Source organism: Cetorhinus maximus, chromosome 20, assembly GCF_964194155.1.
Source record: "Cetorhinus maximus chromosome 20, sCetMax3.hap1.1, whole genome shotgun sequence".
Classification (NCBI taxonomy): Eukaryota; Metazoa; Chordata; class Chondrichthyes; order Lamniformes; family Cetorhinidae; genus Cetorhinus; species Cetorhinus maximus.
The window spans coordinates 89,417,812-89,439,020 of record NC_135898.1 but is presented as its reverse complement, the minus strand read 5'-3'; the positions used below and the strand labels follow the sequence as shown (position 1 = coordinate 89,439,020).

The 21,209-nt window shown below is 39.7% G+C and overlaps 1 protein-coding gene across 1 annotated transcript in view; it reads left to right on the top strand.

The window, feature by feature from the left end:
- trim8b (tripartite motif containing 8b) overlaps positions 1-20,067 on the top strand; it is an 88,447-nt gene extending 68,380 nt beyond the window's left edge. The window contains exons 2-6 of the mRNA XM_078565133.1: positions 4,713-4,808; positions 7,405-7,638; positions 10,412-10,443; positions 12,539-12,654; positions 17,657-20,067. Coding sequence (XP_078421259.1) covers positions 4,713-4,808; positions 7,405-7,638; positions 10,412-10,443; positions 12,539-12,654; positions 17,657-18,327 — 1,149 coding nt within the window. The 3' untranslated portion in view covers positions 18,328-20,067. The remainder of the gene's footprint in view (positions 1-4,712; positions 4,809-7,404; positions 7,639-10,411; positions 10,444-12,538; positions 12,655-17,656) is intronic.
- Positions 20,068-21,209: the final 1,142 nt, after the last annotated feature.

The window sequence follows — 21,209 nt, the reverse complement described above, 5'->3', positions numbered from 1 at the left end:
GTCTCAAATTCATCCTCATCTGGGCATTAGCTTAGTGTAATATTGATGAAAATTCTCTCTCTGGATACAACCTAGTTTTACATTGACAACATCTATCACTTGGTGTTTCTCAAATTTCATGATGACATGGTAGAAATTTAAACAACTTTCGTTTATATTGCACCTTTAATGTAGTAAAACATCTCAAGGCACTTCACGTTATCAAACAAAGCTTGACACGGAGTCACAGATATTAGAACAGGTGAGAAAAGTATGTTTTAATAAGTGTCTTGATGGCAGAGAAAGAAGTAGAGAGGCAGAGGGGTTTAGTGGGGAAATTCCAAAGCTTGGGACCTAGACAGCTGAAAGCACAGCTGCCAGTGGTGGAGCATAGAAAATCAGTGATGCACCAGAGGACGCAGTTGATTGTGGAAATTAGAGATGAGGGGCAGCAGGGCCATGGGGTGGATTTTAAAACCAGGAAGAGGATTTTAATATGGTGGCGTTGCTGGACCAGGAGGCAGTGTAGGTCAGTGAGCACAGAGATGATGACTGAATGGGCTGAGTTAGCAGGGCAGCACAATTTTAGATAAGTTCAAATTTACAGTGGGTGCAAATTGGGAGGCTGATCCGGAGAACATTGGAATAGTTGCGACAAGAGGTAACCAAGGCGTGGATGAGGGTTTCAGCTGCAAATGAGCTAAGGGAGCAGTAGAGATGGGCAATTGTTACTGAGATGGAAGTATATGATATTGGTGGTCTTTGAGCATGCACAGTACACTGCATCTTACTGAAAATCACCAACAGTGCAGCAGGTCCTTCTGCTTTTAGTAAAATCCGAGGAATAGCATGTGCACATAAGCATCTGCTTATCACTACAGGTTTTATTTAGTGTGTGTGACTAGTGATTTAGTGTGGGGACCTGTACTCACCATCAGCTTTGCTCTGTGTAGAGAAACTGTTATCCTAGTGATCATTGTAGAGGCACCAAAATATAGAACTATGATTTTTCAGTTTGGATAAGAGAAACTATTTAAAGCAATGTAAATGTAGGCCAGGTTCTTCGTATTTTATATCTGTGGAGGTCCAGATGAAATCTATGCACTATGCACCTAGTGAGATTTGTTCTCTAACATGAATGTAAAAGTAAGTGTGGGTGCAGAGACACTGAACTGTAACTTCTGAACTCCAGGCCAGTGTATCTGAGGGGTACCCCAAAGATGCACTGGGGAACCCACCCCCTTCCCTAGAAGTTCCCAGTTAATGATTGTGTGGCAATTGTCCCGCACCAGGAACCATGCTTAATGGGATTTAAATCACAAACTTCGGATGGTCCCGACATACAGCAATAGTTAGCCAGAAAAAGTTAGAAGAATTAAAACCACTTCTAGCTTCAGGGTAACTATAGCATTGACCCACCCTGACCCCCACAGGACTACCCCCAAGCCCCACTCCACGGAGTGATCTCACCTGGCCTGAGTTGGAAGGTCAAGCAAGATAGGAGCAGCTTCATTTTAAGGTAAGAAACTAGGAGTGGAGTGGCAATCTAATTCAGTTGCCCTTCTGGTGGAAGTTACAGGCAGTTTTTCGAAGGATGGGCGAAGTGTATTTGAAAAGGTCTATCATTATTAGCATGAAATTCTTCACAAATTCAAAAGCCTTGAAAATGTTTTAGAAGGCGCAACATTCAGGCATCTATAGAACAATGGTCAAGAATTAATTCTAGACATGTGTGTGGTCCTGTGGTGACTTTGGAAGCACTGCTATTTCCAGAACACTAGAATCACAACCTAAAAATACCATTCTGCTATGAAAGAACATCTTGTGCATCCGCCTGTCTTGGGAAGTTGAAAGGTCATTTCCTGCATAGAAATCTCTATGCCTTCCTATGTCAGACTGTCTATCTGTATTCTTCGTCTTTGTCTTTTTGACTGTTTTCTGACTTTTCCTTGCAAAAATTAGAGGAAGAAACAAAGGGAGGAAAACGTGAAAAATAGGTAGGAAAGTAAGCTGTGAAGAGGACGTAAGGGGGCTACAAAGTAACATAGGTTGAGTGAGTGGGCAAAGACCTGGCAAATGTGAAATTGTCCATGTTGGCAGGAAGCAGAGGGTGATGGTCAAGGGGTGTTTTTTTGACTGGATGCCTGTGTCCAGTGGGGTTCCACCGGGATCGGTGTTGGGTCCTTTGCTGTTTGTGGTATATATAAACGATTTAGACTTGAATGTAGGAGGGTTGATCAGTAAGTTTGCTGATGACACAAATTGGTGGAGTAGTAGTGAGAGGATAGCCTTAGATTACAGGAGGATATAGATGGGCTGGTCAGATGGGCTGATCAGTGGCAAATGGAATTTAACCTGGATAAGAGTGAGGTGATGCATGTGGGCAGGACAAACAAGGCACGGGAATACACGATGAATGGTAGGACCCTGGGAAGTACCGAGGATCAGAGGGACCTTGGTGTGCATGTCCACTGGTCCCTTAAGGTAGTGGGTCAGGTAGATAAGGCGGTTAAGAAGGCACATGGGATACTTGCCTTTATTGGCCTAGGCATAGAATATAAGAGCAGGGAGGTTATGCCGGAACTATGTAAAATGCTAGTTAGGCCACAACTAGAGTATTACGTGCAGTTCTGGAATCCGCATTATATGAAGGATGTGATTGCACTAGAGAGAGAGTGCAGAGGAGATTTACCAGTATGTTGCCTGGGCTGGAGAGTTTTAGTTATGAGGAGAGATTGAATAGAGTGGGGTTATTTTCCCTGGAGCAGAGGAGATTGAGGGAGGACATGATTGAGGTATATAAAATTATGAGGGGCATAGATAGGGAAGACAGGAAGGAGCTTTTCCCCTTGGTGGAAGGATCAATAACCAGGGGGCATAGGTTTAAGGTAAGGGGCAGGAGGTTTAGAGGGGATGTGAGGAAGAATTTTTTCACCCAGAGGGTGGTGGGAATCTGGAACTCACTGCCTGAAAGGGTGGTAGAGGCAGAAACCCTCATAATACTTAGGAAGTATTTCGATGTGCACTTGCGATGCTATAGCATACAAGGCTATGGGCCTAGTGCTGGAAAATGGGATTAGAATAGTTAGGTATTTGTTTGACCGGTGCAGACGCGATGGACCGAAGGGCCTTTTTCTGTGCTGTAGATCTCTATGACTCTATAAGAATAAAAAAAAAGCATATCTAAATGGCGAGAGATTGCAGAGCTCTGATGTTCAGAGGGTGTCCTAGTGCATGAATCACAAAAGGCTAGTATGCAGGTACAGCAAGTAATTAGGAAAGCTAATAGAATGTTATTGTTTATTGCAAAGGGAATTGAATGCAAAATTAGGGAGGTTATGCTTCAGTTGTACAGGGCACTGGTGAGATCACATCTGGAGTACTGTGTACAGTATTGGTCTCCTTATTTAAGAAACAATGCAAATGCATTAGAAGCAGTTCTGAGAAAGTTTACTAGGCTAATACCAGGAATGGTCAGATTGTCTAATGAGGAAAGGTTGGACAGGTTAGGCTTGTATCCACTGGAGTTTAGAACTTATCAAAACCATTAAGATCCTGAGGGGTCTTGACAGAGTGGATATGGGGAGGATGTTTCCTCTTGTGGGAGAATCTAGAACCAGGTTTAAAAATAAGGATCCCTCATTTGAGACAGATGAGGAGAAATTTTTTCTGAGGGTCATGAGTCTTTGGAACTCTCTTCCTCAAAAGACAATGGAAGCAGGGCCTTTGAATATTTTTTAAGGCAGAGCGAGGTAGATTTGGATAAGCAAAGGAGTGAAAAGTTATCGGGGTAGACAGGAGGTTACAATCAGATCAGCCATGATCTCATAGAATGGTGGAGCAGGCTTGAAGGGCCGAGTGGCCTACTCCTCCTAGTTCGTATGCTCGTACGAACTGGATATAGCAAGATAATTGGGGGTCAATGAGAGAGGAAGAGGAAGAGAAAATTAAGAAAAATAAGATTGAATATATCATCCATAAGTTTTCCCTTCTAAATTCCCTAGTGCTACTGCACGTTGCCCACAACCAAAGTTAATCAATGTAATTGCAGGCTTCAACATAGGCAACTCTTGAACTGGCTGTGTAGTGTGCTAACTTGTGTGTTTTGTTTGCTCATGCCATCCACCTGATGCCATACACCTAAAATCAACGACTCCTCTGGTGAGAAATTGGGCACACCAGTCTGAAACCAAGTGAAAGGTCAAAACCTATAAATGCAAGACAAACCAAGGTGAAAAGATTAGGAGAGGGGGTAACTCAAACTAGGTGATAACAGATTTGGGTATTAAGTCTATAGGAGGAAGGAAAGACAAAAGGTGATCAGCTTTCCCTTTATGACGTACATTTAATGCTCCTAATTCTGCTCCTGATGTTCCATTCAAATCTGTAGTTTGTTTTTATGTTGGATTAAGTGCCACTGGCTCCCATGTGAAGGCTAGCAGCAATCCTTGTAAACTTGCTTGATTTAAGGCTAGTAGGGGAAACTTTTTTTTTAAACCAGTTCTTCCCCATAGCCAGACCTAGTGAATCCAGCAAGTTTACTTTGGGATTGCAGCTGGCTCTGTCAGACTTGTGTCTGGACCTCACAGTGCTAGCATGGGCCTCATGCAATAGAGGCAGCTAATAAAATTTCTGATATGGCATGAAGCAAACCTTCTGCTAGAAATTATTATTTCGGAATGATGTGTTTTCTTTAAATTTAATGACCACTGTCACTCTGTTTTTCTTTACAGCAAATGCTGATGAAACAGCAAGAGAGACTGTCAGAAAGAGAACAGGATATTGAAGAACAAATCTACAAACTGAAAACTGATAAAAGCGTGATTGAGGTAAATAGAGTTCCACATTTAAACTTCTGAGCCTTGTGATCTAACTTCTTTAGGCTGCAGGAATGTTAAGTGGAGATGGTTCAGTGATGTTAGTTGAGTCTTTGGCGTTTTCTCTTGGACTTAATTTGGAGCATTACGCTCGTCAAGCTGATGAATGATGCCATTAAGAAAGCAGATCATTATTCTGCCTTTATTAGTTAGGCGTAACTGTAGTAAATCTCCAGTTCTAAATTCCCTCTTCATCTCCACATTCTACTGCCCATATAATTCCCCGCTCATTTTTCCTCCTAACGTACTGAATTAGTTTTTTTTTGGTTGAAATTGGCTACTTGCTTCAACTGAGAATACTGTCATCTGAATCAGAAGATTGAGTTCAAGCTCAATTTCAATACTTGATACAATTTAGGCTCAGACTTGTGCTCCATTGTTGGGTACCTCCATTTGAATGAGACATTAAACCAAGATGTGAACATTAAAGATCACCATAACACTGTACAGAGATTTCTAAAGGTACTTTAGTGGCCTGACCAGCATTCCCCTCTTTCAACATCACCAAAACTGATTCATTGGTGTTTGTTGTGGTACTTTGCATACAGATGGGCAGCAGCATTTGCCTCCATACATGAACTAAAGTAGCACATTTGGTTGTGAAGTAGTTTGGGAGACCCTGAGAATGAAAAAGGTGCTAAACAAATGCAAGTGCTTTCATTTCTCATAGAAGCTTTAACAAAACAAAGCTTAGAACCCTATCTGCCTGGAATGGAGCCTGCATCTCTAGGATCAAGTTCCGACATGGTGCATCGTAAAGGCCTTGGCATAATTGCTAGGGCTTTGGTGGAAGTCAATGAGAGGGAACAACCGGACACCAAATAAAATTAGGCAAAAGATTTGAAGTGAAGATGGGAATGAGGGTGGGTGAGACTGGGTGTGGAGCTGTACAATGGGATGGTGAAGGAGAAATGGAGTCCCCTAGAGACCATATGCTTTATCATAATTATTCTGCTTTTAGTAATTTAAGTTCTGTACATTTCAACAGTTGTGACTGTTGATGTTCAGTCATGTCCTCCTACTGGAAGTATTATCTAATATGTGGAAGAGATGGCAGTAATGTTGCAATTGATGCAGATATTCAGAGTCTGTTTGCCACTCTTAGCTGAAGGAGGTAAACTGAAGCACATAGCTATAATAAGGTTAAATGTAGGCATATCACAATTAGTGACCTGGAGACAAGCTTGTAGCAAATTTTAAAAGTACAAAGTTTATAAATGCGTGTTCTATTGGTAACTTCAGTGCGATTTTGGAAATTAAATTTCCAATTTGTGTTAACCTGGGGGAGTGTGAAAGAGAGAGAGCGGAGTTCAGGTAAATATGGATGAGGAGGGCCATTTGGTCTATCTGATCTCCTTTTCAGGTTGAAGAGCCCAAATTTATTCAACCTTTCCTCACAACTCTTAACTGACACTGCCTCTTGGCTGCACTATTTCCAGTGCTTGAAGACAGTGCTATAAAGTTTGATCATTGCTGCTCCTGGTTTATATTCTAATGTTTGACTGTATAGTTAAATTTCTATTCTGTATTGCTTGAATTTATTTAGCATCAAGTTTATGAAGTCTCTTGGTTTACTTTGGATTTATCCCTAACTTTTTTAAAAAAATGATATTACAATGCCATTCATGGAGGACGTGGGCCATCTTTTTTTTCCCGTGGATCCCTGATGCCTTCCGATATGATATATCTCAGATTTCTAATGAAGCACAGGAGAAATGCTCTAATAGATATTGGATTCAATTGATCTTCACATTTATGCCCAAAGGCAGTTTTCCCTTCATAAACATTGAGAACTTACTTGAGTACTACAGCCACATGGCCTTCAAGCATTGTTGTATATATTTATGTTAGGACTTCAAAAACTGAACACTGGGAAGGGGAGCCACCTGACATTGACTCCTTTTTGAACCTTTGTGCAAGGTAATTCATAATTATCCAAACAAGCTATGCCCAGGGTGGATGCAGCGGTGTTTACACATCGCAGGAAAGGCAAAAACATTGGGGCCTAGCATGTGTTTGCCCTCTCAATGAGAAGTGTTTAGTACGCACATTGCTGAGCATAAAGAGTGTTATAAAGATTGATCTTGACCCATCCTGTTTAAAGAAGGAAACTATTTGACATGCTGTGAATCATTTCAATTTTCGATTGTATATCTGCATTTGGTGATTTGAGACCTCCTGTAGATAAACAGAAGGCTGAGGAGTGGTATTTCCACATTAAAAAAAACAGTCCTGAACTCCCCTTGTATTGGCACAGACATGAGAGCGTGTGCAAACAGCAAGACTTCTGCAATTTCCAGGATGTCTGCATCCACAGATAAGCCTAAATGGCACTGGTTTGAGGCCTGCCCAGTGAGCCATTGGGCTGGATTTGCTTGAGGCTTTGTGATTTTTTTTTAATATATCATTTGCTGAAATAGTATCTAAATTCTCTCTTCCTTCTAGCCTCTGGTCCCTCCCCCCTTCCACCGTCCCCAAGGACCAGTTGCATTTCTCCAGATTGTGTACATTGGATAAATTAAATGATTTCTGTCACTGCCTTTTTAAGGAAAAAGTCCAGCAATTAAAAGAGGAAGTACGCCTGCAGTATGAGAAAATGCGTCAGATCTTGGAAGAGGATCTGGGGAAGACTTTGGAACTGATTGATAAAACACGAACAAAATTCTGTGACGAAAATGCATCTCAAGTGCATCAGCTAAATGAGCGACTGGAGGAGGCTAAAAAATTACTGAACTCTGTCCAAAAAATGTGGGACAGGACAGAGGATATTTCCTTTATGAAGGCAAGTTTTAAAGTAACGCTAGTTAATCTTCAATGATATTGCAGATGGACTCGATCAAGTCTTTAACTGAAGTGGGGTTAGACCAGGGCATGCAAGCATAATTCAATATCCCTGATAAAGTCCTACATTCAGTCTTTTATTTTTGCAGTACTTTGATTTTATATGATTTATAATTAAATAGCAAAACTTAAGGTGTTTTGGCAAGTAGAATTAATTGGAGCATAGGATTTTCTCTGCAACACAGGCTAAGGAGTTGAGGAAAGTACAAAATTGAGGAGCTACAGTGATAATACCAGCAGGATGAGTTCCTAATTCTGTGACTCATTTACATTGGTACTTTACTGTTTAAATATGGCTGTAGAAATTTAGAATGGAGCAAGTTAATGGGAAGGCTTTAAATATTATTATAACTATATTGCCCATCCTCCCAATTCATATGTTCATATTATGATATTGCATCTCCCTCCATCTTAGAATGCTTTGAAGGTGCGCACCTAGGCAAGCTAGACAGCCAATACTATGGCTGAACCCAACATTGGGAAGTATGCCCCAGTAGATGTGTATTTTCTGCTTCTTTTGCTTTATTTCTGCCATCCTTTTGGGGAAGAATCAAAGAGTTGACTAATTGAAGACATACCTTACTGCCTTTGGATATAGCATGTTTGAAAGGAGGTGCTGTGTTGCCATGCTGCTTTGACTGGCTGCCGTCTTTCAGTATTACTGGCAAAGTACTTGCAACTATGTATTGGCAAACAAAGTTTTCTACTTGAAAAAGAGAAATGCAGGTATGAATTTCCCCACTCCGCCCCAAACTTTAAATTAAGGCACACACCCTAAAACAACCCAATTAGATTGTTTCACTGTCAGCTGAGATAGGATGTGTGAAATTAACAGATTTAAATATGTATAAATGTATTTATCAGTTCATCCCTGACTAAAACATTCTTTTGTTTGAAAGCACTATTCAGCAAAACAAAATATTATATTGCAATTATTTTCAATTAAAGTGCGCCAAAGAAAAAAATCTGGTGCACTTGGTGGGGGGAGGGGGGGATGTTTTAAAAACTCTCATCGTTGTGTCAGCTCATCACAGCAAAAAGGGAGTTAAATTGCATTTGCAAAAAGAGACGTGGGGTTTAGTTTGTTTCTGTGCTTTTGTTTCTTTAAGTTAATGGAGTGAATATGCATTACTTCAGAATGGCTATAATTATTTCATCCTCGTCGTTTCCTCATTCTGAAGGTATTTTTTATTGCAGAAATGAGCAGTTTACAGAAGGCTCTTCGTTTCTAAGTTAGCTTGAAAAACATACACACAGCTAGTTTCCTGACTTTTTTTAAGTGGCCAACTATTGACAAGTAGTCCAAATAGGAAAACGGTTTAATTCCTGCCCAGAGTTGAGCAGCAATAAAAAAGACTTAAATTCCAGGTTGAGTTGCCAGAACTACAGTTGCTTGACTTTGTTCCTAATGTCACTGCATATTTTTTTTGCCAGTTCTCTCTTCCCCATGTTACTGTTAGTCAACAAGCCAGTGAATACACTAGAAAAAAGATGTGTCACTGTGGGTATAGATACCTATAAATAGGACTGGGATTTTTTATTTTGATCTGTGTTAAAATCCTTTCTTTCTGGTTTCCACTGAGATGAAAAAATCTCATAATTGCATTTTCCTCCCTTTTCAGCTTTAGGCTTCTAGGATACTTGGTTTTGGGAGTCAAATTCTGGTAGAAATAAATAGCAGATGGTGTCTGTGGGCAAAGGCCAGCTGCAATATGAATTGGTGATCTCGGTTGGGGTTCGGTTAAGTGATCTGCGCTGGGTTGAAAGTAAGGGTGCTGCACTTTGTCTCTGTTTTTCCAATTGTTGTCCGTTGACCTTGGATGAAAAGTGCACACGTGGGTTTTGGATGCAAGTTTATTGTTTAACTTATTTGATCGTATTTCATTCCACCACCAAAATTATACATTTAACAGTTTCCAACTTTCCAGATTTAATGTTTTGACCGGTTTTAAAATATGTAATTTAGACATTGCTGTTTCCATCTTCACTGATGCAATAGCAATTGATGAACTCTTGCCCCTTCGCAATAACCCATAAATGTAATTATCTTGGAAAACTTGCAACATCTTACAGCAGGGGTTGAACCTGGGACTTGATAATCTAAATGAAGGGAGGGGGGGGGGAAAAATTAACTAGAGTGACTCCTGATCACTCGCTCATCTAGTCCTGGAGAAATTAATTATTTGACTGAAGGAATATATGTATACTATATTTTGCAAATTACAGATATTGCACTATTCAATTGTAGTGTTGGTGAAGAAAACCAAAGAATACATACTAGGGCCCAGAATAAAAGGGGCAAATTCACCTGGGATTCCTGTTCCTGATCACTGTCCTATGATTCCAGCTGGGAAGCGCCCATGCCGAATAGTTGGTCTAGCACAGGGGGAGACTTGAAGTGCCCATTCAGTTACATAGCATGCTCACCATCACTGTCCGGACTCTTACATAAGGAATGGCAACTTGTTTACATTGCCAGAAGGCTACTAGTGCCCTATCAAGAATGAGAGCCTGTAAAGAATCTATTGATCACGGAACTTTCCATTTCTATTCATTCAGCTTTAACTGTGGGCTGTAAACATTTTAAAGGATTTTATCAGGAAAAGCCCAGATTCCCCCCTTCTTTCACTCATCTTAAATGTAATTGTTATGATGTCAAAAATACAAATAAAATGGTAGCCATGTTGCTTATTGTAACTTTATTTTTTTTCCAGAATACCAAATCAGTAAAAATTTTACTGGAAAGGTAAGCATTAATATCTTAGATTATTTAAATGATTCGTAAGAGAATGAAGGGTCATCTACGTGTAAGGGATAAAATTTTGAAAACGGCCCTGATGTGTTTTTTTATGGAAAGCTGTAATGTGCTGGAACTAACTGAACTGAGAATCTAATCATTTGGGCTATCACTGATGGCATTAATTCTATTAATTGAACTAGACTCACAAAGTTGTATTACTTAAAATATAGTCTTCCCCTGTAAATCTGTCTTAGCACCAAATTTAGGTAATAAAAATAACACCACTACAGACTCTTCAAGGTAGACTGGACTGTGTTTCTGCATGATCTGTTTGAACTTCAAAGTACCCTCATCAGTTTTCTGTGGTGTTGCTTGCAGGAAGTGGAGACCAAGTATAGTCTTCAGGTGAAGCAAGCAAGGTTAGCAGCAGGGAATAATTGGACTGTGGTATGCAGATGTAATTCAGTTCCCAATTTAAATAATATTTTTTTCTTGTTTTGATATAATATGTTGATTTTATATTACTTGAAAAACTTGAGGTCAATCAAGAAACCTAGGACTGTTTGGGAAGCAGAAATGTCAAGTTGCTTGGAGCATGAGTGCTCTCCCGAAGTACAGGTTGATGAACTGGGAGCTGTATAACTGTATTACTGCTGGTGGCAGGGTGCTATTACAATGTGCAGAGTTTCCATAAACGTGAATGCAAGAACTTATGGAAAAGAACTTATGGAAAAGTATGGCAAAAAATGACTTATTGAATAGGAAGTGTACAGTTACATAGTATTTTTAATAATTTTGAACCAGCCACCTGTTCATTGTCTCACATTACTGAACAAGGCATAGCAAACTGAAGGATTCACTCTATCCACAATTCCTGTGGTAGAACAAGCAAAACCCATTAAATAAAAGTGAGAGAATGCTGGAAATACTCAGTCAGCATCTGTGGCAAGGGAAACAAAGTTAGTGTTTCACCAAAGCCTTAAAATTTACATATAAAAAAATTGCTGCAAATGCCACCCTCACTTACAAGTGCCTATTTCACTGAAATGTTGATTCTGCTATTAACATTTCAGGAGAATTGGGCAGGTTTTGCAAAGCACCATAGTATTATTTTTGGTGGGTTTGCATTGTATTGGCATAGCTGTTGCCTTGATTATCTGTAATGTGCATCTTTACGTGGTAATCTTACAGTTTATGTCCATTCAGAGAATAAATGTAGTGAATGAATGGTAGCACATGTGTAGAGATTACCCAATGATAATTTGTTGCCTCTGATCTTGGAACTATAGTTTTTAGCTGGCCAAGATTCGTGTTGACTATTCTGCACCATTGAAGTTTGGAATGTAAACCAGCCCAAAAATGATGTCCTATCAGTGACAAGCTAAATATGCTTTCTGTTCAAAATTATGAATGTTTTTCTATCCCCAATAACTATAGCTATTTGTCTGTGGGATTTTCCCGTTTGAGAGGGATGAAATAATACAGGCTATGTCAGAGAATGACTTCAGAACCTATCGTTTCCTCATTGGTATCCAGTGTGGCCTAGAATGCGAGTGCTGCAATGTTAACAGACTTCCAAGAACGTTTTTATAAATAAGTTTCATGTAAATGAAGCCTTCAGTTTTAAATATTTCAACAGTAATGTGATTGAGTGTGTTTAATAGTTTGTGTAATTTTGGATGGCAAGGAGACATTTTTCTACTGGTGACCATTATATAGTACAACTGTTCATTTTCAGTCCCTTCCTGGTTAAATAACAGCCCCTTTTAAACCTAGTTGATGAAAATCCTACAGGAGTCATTTAGAATGAAGTTTTGGTTTTGTAAGTTTGTTTTGTACCAGCACGATGCTGGATTGGAAAAGTGTAAATTTGACAGTGGGCCTGACATAATTTTGGTCTGAATTATCAAAGCATTATCACAATGCATTAAGTAAACCATGTTTTGTCCAAATGTGTGAACAGGCAGAGTCCGGAAAAGTGGACTGCCTATACACTGCACCTTGAGTAGGTGTTTGATGGAGAGTTTTATGGTCATGATATAAAACTGAACTTCAAACATTTTTCTGTTTTGTAATGTTTATTTCTTCCATTTTTTTTAAGGACTCAAGCTTGTACAGGAAATGGACTGCCACCTCCCAAATTTGGTCACCTCCAGCCAAAACCTTTCTTGAGTGAGATTGGTAAGAAGGAGAAACACATCAGAAAGTTGCTTGAAGGTAATGTGTCCTATTTTTTTAAACAAGTATTCATACGGGGTCACAACTAAGTATTGTTTTCAGGCAAAGTGGGATTGGAGGGTAAGGTATAATTAAATCATATGTAACAAGTTGAAACTTTATAGTTCTATGTTCGCTATTTTTAGAATACTTAGATTTTATACTATTTATTGTTGAAGAGCAAAAACTGGGGGAATTTTGGGGAGCAGTAGAGTTGCTGGGGGCAAAAGAGTTTCCCTGCAGGCACAGGCTGAAAACCTGGGAGCTGCATAAATGCCTTACAGGTACAACGGTGCAGTTACAATATTTCATGTTTGCTTTGATTTTGATTATAAATGGGGGCATTGGAATTTATTGTGAAAATGTTGGCAGGAATTGTTTGTGTGTGTGCCTGTCTCTATATCTTTGTCTATTCATATGTGTGTGTCAATGTATAATCAGTATATGTCTCTGTCTGCTCATAGGAACAAGAATAGGCCATTCAGCCTCTCAGGCCAGTTATACCATTCACTGAGATGATGGCTGATCTTTGTATCCTAACTCCATCCACCCACGTGGCTCCATGTCTGTTAATACCTATGTCTAGGGAAAAAACCTACCTCCGAATTAGATTTAGAATTATTAACTGAGGCAGCATGTGCTGCTTTTTGTGGGGAAGGGGTGGAGGGAGCGAGCACACTCCACCATCCTGTGTGAAGAAGCGTTTTCTAATTTCTCTCCTGAATAGGATGGCTCTGATTTTAATGATATATCCCCCAGTGCTAGACTCTTTCATCACTGGGAAAACTTTCTCTTTTTACCCTATCAAATCACCCATTAACCACCTTCTATAATTCAGGAATACAAACCTCGCCCATCTCATCCCTCCTCAAAATCTTATCCTTGGAACTCTGATGGTGCTGCATTCCTTTCTAGGCCCATATATCCTGTACACAGCACTCTAGATGTGGTCTAATCAAGGCTGCAGCAAAACCTCCGCTTTTTATATTCTAGCCCTTTGTTTTTCTTTTGATTTTCTTTTGTACCTGTCTGCTTCATTTTAGTGGTTTGTGTAAGAATACTATATTTTCTTTAGTCCAAAAAGGATGATTTCACACTCAACCTGTGTTGAAATTTATCTGCCACAGTTTTGCTCACTTGTTTAATCTATCAGTGCCTCTTTGCAATTTTATACTCCTGTCCGCACTACTTGCTGCCGCCAATCTTTGTGTCCTTGTTAAACTTGGATATGTGGCTCTCTATTACATTACATAAGTTATTGATAAATCTAGTGAATAGTGGAGGCTGCAGCACAGATCCTTGTAGGACACCACTTGTCTCGTCCTTCCAATTAGAGTACATACCTGTTCACCATACTCGCTCTCTTCTACTCTGTAACCAGGTTGATAATTTGCCTTCTGTTCCATGAGCATTAATTTTAGCTAACAGTCATGTGAAGGCATCAGATGCCTTCTGGAGGTCCAGATCTACTACATCTTTAGACATTCTCCTGTCTGTTACTTTAGTTACTTCAAAAAACTTTGATTAAATTTGTTTGATCCCCCCTTTACAATTCCACCTCGACACACTCATATCAGCTCAAGTTTCTTTGAGTACTTAATTATAGATTCCAATAATTTCCCCATATCAGATGTTCAACTAACAGGTCTGTAATTTCCTGCTTTATCTAAGACCTTTCTTAAATAATGAATTATATTTGCAATTCTTCAATCTAAAGGGGCAATCAAGAGTGCTTTAGACAATTGTGGCTAAAGCATCTGTAATTTCCTCACCCACCTCCTTTGTTTTCACCTTTGGTTTATCAGACTTTAGTGCCATTATTTTATTCTAACACTGTTCTTTTGCTCATGTTAACTTTAGTGAATGCCAGTCCTTGATTAGTTCTTAGTTTATCTGGAATATTTCATTTGTTTGTGTGATGTGGGCGTGGCTGGCTAGGACAGCATTTATTGCCCACCCCTAATTGCCCTTGCTCAGAGGGCATTTAAGAGTCAACCACATTGCTGTGGGGTCTGGAGTCACATGTAGGCCAGACCAGGTAAGGACAGCAGATTTCCTTCCCTAAAGGAGAACCAATTGACAGTGGTTTCATGGTCATCATTAGATTTTAATTGAATTCAAATTCCACCGTCCACCAACCCGGGTCCCCAGAGCATTACTATGTCTCTGGATTACCAGTCCAGCAACAATACCACTACTCCGCCACCTCTATTTTAAAGACTGATACAAAGTAATTATTCACTTTGTCTGGCATTTCCTTGTTTTCATTTGCAATATTACCTGCATCTGTTTTTAAAGGGCCCCCATTATCTCAACACTGATAATGCTGCATTCCTTTCTAGATCCATAAATCCAGTACTTAGTACTCTAGATGTGGTCTAGTCAAGGCTGCAGCAAAACCTCCCCCTTTGATGTTCTAGCCCTTTACTTCTGTAAAAATTTAGTTAATTTTGATATCCTATACAAATTTCTTTCACACTGTTCTTTTGCTCATGTTAATTTTAGTGAATGCCAATTCTTAATTAGTTCTTAGTTTATCTGGAATATTTCATTCGTTCGTGTGATGTGGGCATCGCTGGCTCGGACAGCATTTATTGCCCACCCCTAATTGCCCTTGCTCAACAGAACATTTCCATTTTGCAGCTCTTACCATATTTTTTTGCCTTCCTTTGCTGTACTTTATATCTTTACCAGTCCCTTGGATCTATACTATTCTTTGCACTTCGTATGCTGTTTCCTGAAGTTTTATGTTATCTCTCACCTCTTTTGTTGACCAAGTAGAACTCTTTCCCCTGAATGGTGTATATATCGGTATTTAACCACATTCTCTTTTGAACATCTCTCACTGTTCATATGTCAAATCTCTTATCGAGTAAAACTACCAGTTTACTGTTATCAGTATCTGTCTCATCCCATTAAAGTTAGCCTTACTAAAATCCAGGATCTCAGGTTTGAAAAGGAGAAACTTACTAACATTGTGTTTGATCACATTCTGATCACTGTTAGAGAAATGGTCCCTTACTGTTAGCTAATAACCTGAGTCTCGCTCATTACTAAGTCATCTTGTTGGTTTTAGAGCATAATGCTTCAGAAAACTGTCCTCAGTACACTCAGGAAGTTCAGTAGCTTTCTGATTTGAACTGCTCTGCTCTTCGCAATTGTTGTGAATACTGTTCAGTGGAAAATATACCAGTGTAAAGCTATATTTAAATTTCATCAATCTGCCTAAAACCAGCATAACCACACTAGTTTTAAATAAATGCAATATTTTAAAGGAGCCTCCATGGGGGAAAAAAATCATCTTCCACATATTTCTAAAGAAAAATGCAAGTATAAAAGATGCAATCACTAGGGCTGTTTTTTTTTAATCCCTCCCAAATGACGGTCATCTTCTGTCTTCCATCAGCAACTTTCTGTGATTATTGTTGAAGGCAATGATGTTGGTCTGTGATTTCATCAATATTAGTTCAAACACTGCATTTTCTTTTTTATGAGTAAATGTTTTTTAAATTTTTCACCTGCATCCCACTGTTTATAGATATGGTAATGTAGTGGATATAATACTGAGCTAACAGTCCAGAAGAATAAGAATTCAAAACTCACCATGACAAATTGTGACATTTGGATGTAATGTTAATTTGTGATCTGGCACCAGGAAAACTGATCATGAAAGCTGCTGGATTGTAAAAATAAAATCCAACTGATTCACTAATGTCTTCCACCTCCCTTGTCTGACCTATATACAGCTCCAGTCTTATATTACATGCATCAGGAAAAGTAGGGATAGGCATTAAGTACACGCCTTGCCTGCGTTGTCCACATCTTGAGAGCAAGTAAACAACAAAAAAAGGGAGTTGTAAAGTTGTTTACAAGTGTTGGTTCATCAAGTAATACAGTCATTTTAGTTTGTCATGTAGTTTTTCTCTTGTGGAGTAACTATAATATTTATAATGAATGCTACATGTAAAGATGCTACTTATGGTGGAAAGTTCATCCAACTGAAGTGCAAGTTTTTTTAGGTAGACTAGGGCCAGGATTTTCCTGGGCGGTGGGTGGCGGGGCCCGCTTGCCGACGTGTAAAATGATGTGCGGTGATGTCAGACGGAACTCCTGACGTCACCGCACCCCTTTTAAATTTTCAGGTAGGCAGGGCTCAGCAAAATCAGCTGAGCGTCCGCCGACCTGTCAATGGCCAATTGACGCCATTGACAGAGTCATTAAAGTAATTAATGGATCTGCCCGTCCAACCTTAAGGTTGGCGGGCAGGCCAAGAGCCCTGGCAGGCATTAGGAAAAGCATGAAACCTCATCCACAGGTGGAATAAGGTTTCATGTAGGTTTTAAAAAATTTAATTAAAGTGTTTTTAAAAGTTACGGACATGCCCCAACTTATGTGACAGTGTCACATGAGGGGACATGTCAGGGAATTTTTTCTTCTATTTTTAAAGTTTTTAATGTACAGCCAATCTCCCTGAGGCAGCACTTTGCGGGTCTGAATGTCAGCATGTGCTCACTGCACCCGCCATATAAAATTTGAAATCTGAATCAAAGCATTGGTGAGTCAGGCAAGTGCTGATCATAAGCCCAGCTGGTCACTGGTAACTTGCACCATTGCTTAAATATTAATTAATTAATTAAAGTGCTGGTGAGTGAAGAAACTGGGAAAGCTCCAGGGGGCATTTGCATTCAGGTGGGGATCAACAGACTTTAGTAAGTGTTGGGTTTGGTAGAATGAGGTCTCAAAGTACCAGGAAAATACAACCCCTTGTCTTGCAAAATTTCCACAGTTAATTTACAGGTGAGCAAGAGAAGCATCTTGTATAATTTGGACAAAAGCCAAAAGTTTTTGATGGGAAAACAGAAGCTTAAACGAAACAAATATTTTGCGTTTCAATCTTGTAAAACCAGTCAATTAAATAACTAGCAACAGTACTTGTGTGCATGTGTTTGTTGTAATTGCAGATCCCTGTGTAACCTGCTTTTTTTTTTGCTATACTTAACAGGAACAATAAGCACTCCTGTACCGTTTCTGCAGAGCGTTCCGGCTTACACCTGCAACATTTCCAATACTGCTGGAGAAAAACGCAAGCACTCCACTGCTTTCCCTATGCCCACGACATCTGCTGTGGACAATGGTTTCCTGGAAGTTACGGCTGGGAATGTTGCCAGCCAATTCATGGGCCAGGGCGGGCCTGTTGTAGAGGGCCAGTCAGCACAGTCCCTTGTGCCCTGCAGCTCTTCCCCACACATTGTGGGACTGACCAGCGGTCCGCAGCCTGTCCACACAGGTCCAGTCTTCAATACAACTCACTATCCCAATGGCACGCCTCCCCAGCAGTCTGTACTTTCCCAGTCAGTCGGTTACGGTGGGCGCAAAATCCTTGTCTGCTCTGTGGATAACTGTTACTGTTCTGGTGTGCCTTCTGTTTCGAACCACAATGGACACCAGCCATACGGCAGATCGGGCACTTTCCCATGGTCTGTGACGTCACAGGAATACGCACACGCTCTTCCACCTGCTCCTTCGGTACCTCAATCCCTAATATCGTATGGAATGGGATCGGCATCTCATAACAACACTGCAGGCAAGATAACTGCAGGATATATGGCCAATCCTTCACTGAACACTACACCGCAAACTAATCTTCTAAATTCTGTCTACCATACATTTTGAACAGTTTGCGCATATTCTCATTTTTTAAATTTTTCTTCTTTCTGTAAATGTTAATTTCAAATCATTTGCTTAAAAAGAAGTTAGAAAATACATTCCGCACATGATGTAACCTTTTTGTGCAATTGAATTCCAGTGCTGGTTTAGTAATCCATTCACAGGTGAAGTCATGTTCTGTATTAAATGACTTCCTTTGGTTGTTTCTGCCATGAGTGCCACAACCATAACAGAATTTTTATATGAAAACTCTTAGCACTTTTTGCAGAGGCATTTAATATTAGTTAATCACAGTAGTGCTCTGGTATAATAATAACAGCAATAAACAGAGGTACCATTTGACAGTGAAGCACAAATTACGCTGATATGCGTTGACACCATTTGTCTGACCTGTTAAATAGGCGGATCTGAGAGGAGAATGATACCCTAACACTGGAAGTTGTCACAAGGTAACGCAACGCTGAATGGAGGATTGTCTCTGGCGAGTTGTCAGGCAGGACGTTCAATCATTGATTGTCATAGTTACCCAATGGTCCTTTACAATAAACCCTTTGAGTATGGACTTCCCTTGTGGAACAAGAAATCTAAGAAGAAAATAATTTTTTTTTGTTTAAAGCGTTCAAGGTGTGACTCTGGCTTCCTGGAGATTGGAACTGTACCCTAATTAAGCTTGGCAGATTTGGCCTGTCACTTTAATCATGTAATTTTTTTTTAAAAGTCACAATGGGACTACTACGATGCAGAGTGAAAAACTGGTCAGGCTGGGTTCCTGGCCAGCTAGAAGAAAGACAGATTATTTTAGGTTTGGCAAATGCTGTCCTGTAAACTATATATTGATAAATAATTGGGAATATGCTTAATGCATAACATGAACATTTCTTAATCGGTATTCTGTAGAAAAACTGGAGTATTTGGGAATCTTGTTTTTATTTCTAGAAAATGGTAGTGGGGGGCGGGGGGGAAATGTTACAATAATGCTCAAAGGGTTGAAGATCTGTTTGTCGAACAAACATCTTTTCAGGCCTGTTGTGTTGAATGGGCTATTACAGTGGAACCTCATTATTACTAACCCATGGTGGTTTTTGTCAGTGATGGGGGTGGGGGCTTCACCTTGTCAAAATTTGAGCTCTTCAGTTCTGACCTCATTCCTTCGCCACTGACTGCTGGGAAAAATATTTCACCGATTTTTTTTTTTGTTTGTTTGTTTGTTTTCAGTTCTGCATCTGGGCAATGATGGTGGCACTAGGATGTCCTGTGAATGGTAAAAGCAATTACAACAGTGCAGTTTGTTATCACTGGGCAAAAGAATGAAAGATAATTCATTACAAATGGTGCCGATGGATCTGCTGGTCTGCATGTTATAACAAAGTTTGTTTCATCAAGGGATTGAATTCCTTGGACTTTTTTTTTAAATTAAAACTGAAATGGAGCTTCAGTTGGGGACCTGGGGAAAGTTTGATGTAACAGAAGGTTTGTTGTAACGAGGTTTGGCTGTATTTTAACTGTATGGTGATGGTCCATAGGCATTTGACCACGGGAGCTCTGTTTTGCTTTGTCCCTGCAGAAAAGGGTGAATGTCAGTGTTTGGAAAAACTATTGTAATCCGTAAAATCAAAAACTGTCGGTATTTTGTCTTTCTCAAATACTTATAGTTACCAGGTTATGCAGGGTTTATCTTAACCTCCTATTTCATGTCACTTTATCAATATCTTCTTTTAAGGCATTGAATAAACATGTATACATGCATTGTTGAGGATTGTCTTTTTTTCTTATGTATGAAAAGATTCTAATTTCATTCAGCCACGTTTTTTGAGCCACCGGGCAAGGAGGATCTCAGATTTGATTCTTAGTGGCAGCTGGGCTGCTGTCTTTGGACCAAGTCACTCTGGTATAGGGAGGGAGAGGAAACAACTAGAACCCCACATTCCTGCCAGCTGTCCTTTATTCTCTGCTTAATTTTGTGGCCATGAGATGAAACAAGGATCAGGCTCTGCTATAAGCCCCACTTTAGTCGAATAACTGGACAACATTCACCATCCTAGGTTGATGTATGAATGGCTAAAGAATTGAATGAGATTCTGACATGCTGCATAAGCTATTGTCTTTCAGCTGAGGGAGATAGAAGTGTGAAGAAAATTACGGGAAAAATTGACTTTTGGGGAAGTTGGTTTTACGGTACTTTTGCTGCAGAAGTTAAAATCAAGCTGACATAATGAAATTCTATCTCTGCTCACTGTAAGCTTCTAAATGAAGGAATTACAAGAAACTTTTGACCTAGCTTCCCTGGATTTGGACTGACAACACAATTAGCCACTGACTGGCACTTGCTCATGACATGATTGCTGGAAATTTAGTTCCTACAGAATTCATGCAGAAAATGTTTTTCTGAAGTTGGTGTTTAAGATCTGTTGTAAAGGGTATTTCAGAGACACCTTTGCCTATGTACCTAACCTTTGCTATTCCTGATCTGCAAGTGCTTGATGCTTTCTGTGACTTCCCAGATGATCCTGGCATCAGCCACCTTGGGTGCTAATTTTACTTTTAATAGTAGTCACCTGTTCATGATGTACTTAATGGCTGTTCCTAATTTTGGCCAGTACATGCTGAGTCTGATTTCCATGTGAATTCAACTGGCAATGAATAAGTAGCACAGCTGTGAGTAAAATATAGAAGCTCTTTCTTGCAAGTGAAGTAAATGTCAGATTGATTACTTGCTATAAAATGTCATTTTAAAAAATATATCCTCTGAAATTACATTGTGGAGTGCTAGCACAAAACATTGGTCTCAGTGAATGTGTGGTTAAGGAAGTGTTATTATTTCATGTTGTAATTTCAGGATTACTGACTTATGTCCCCGTTCTGCTAGACATGATTTCCGTATTTTGGTT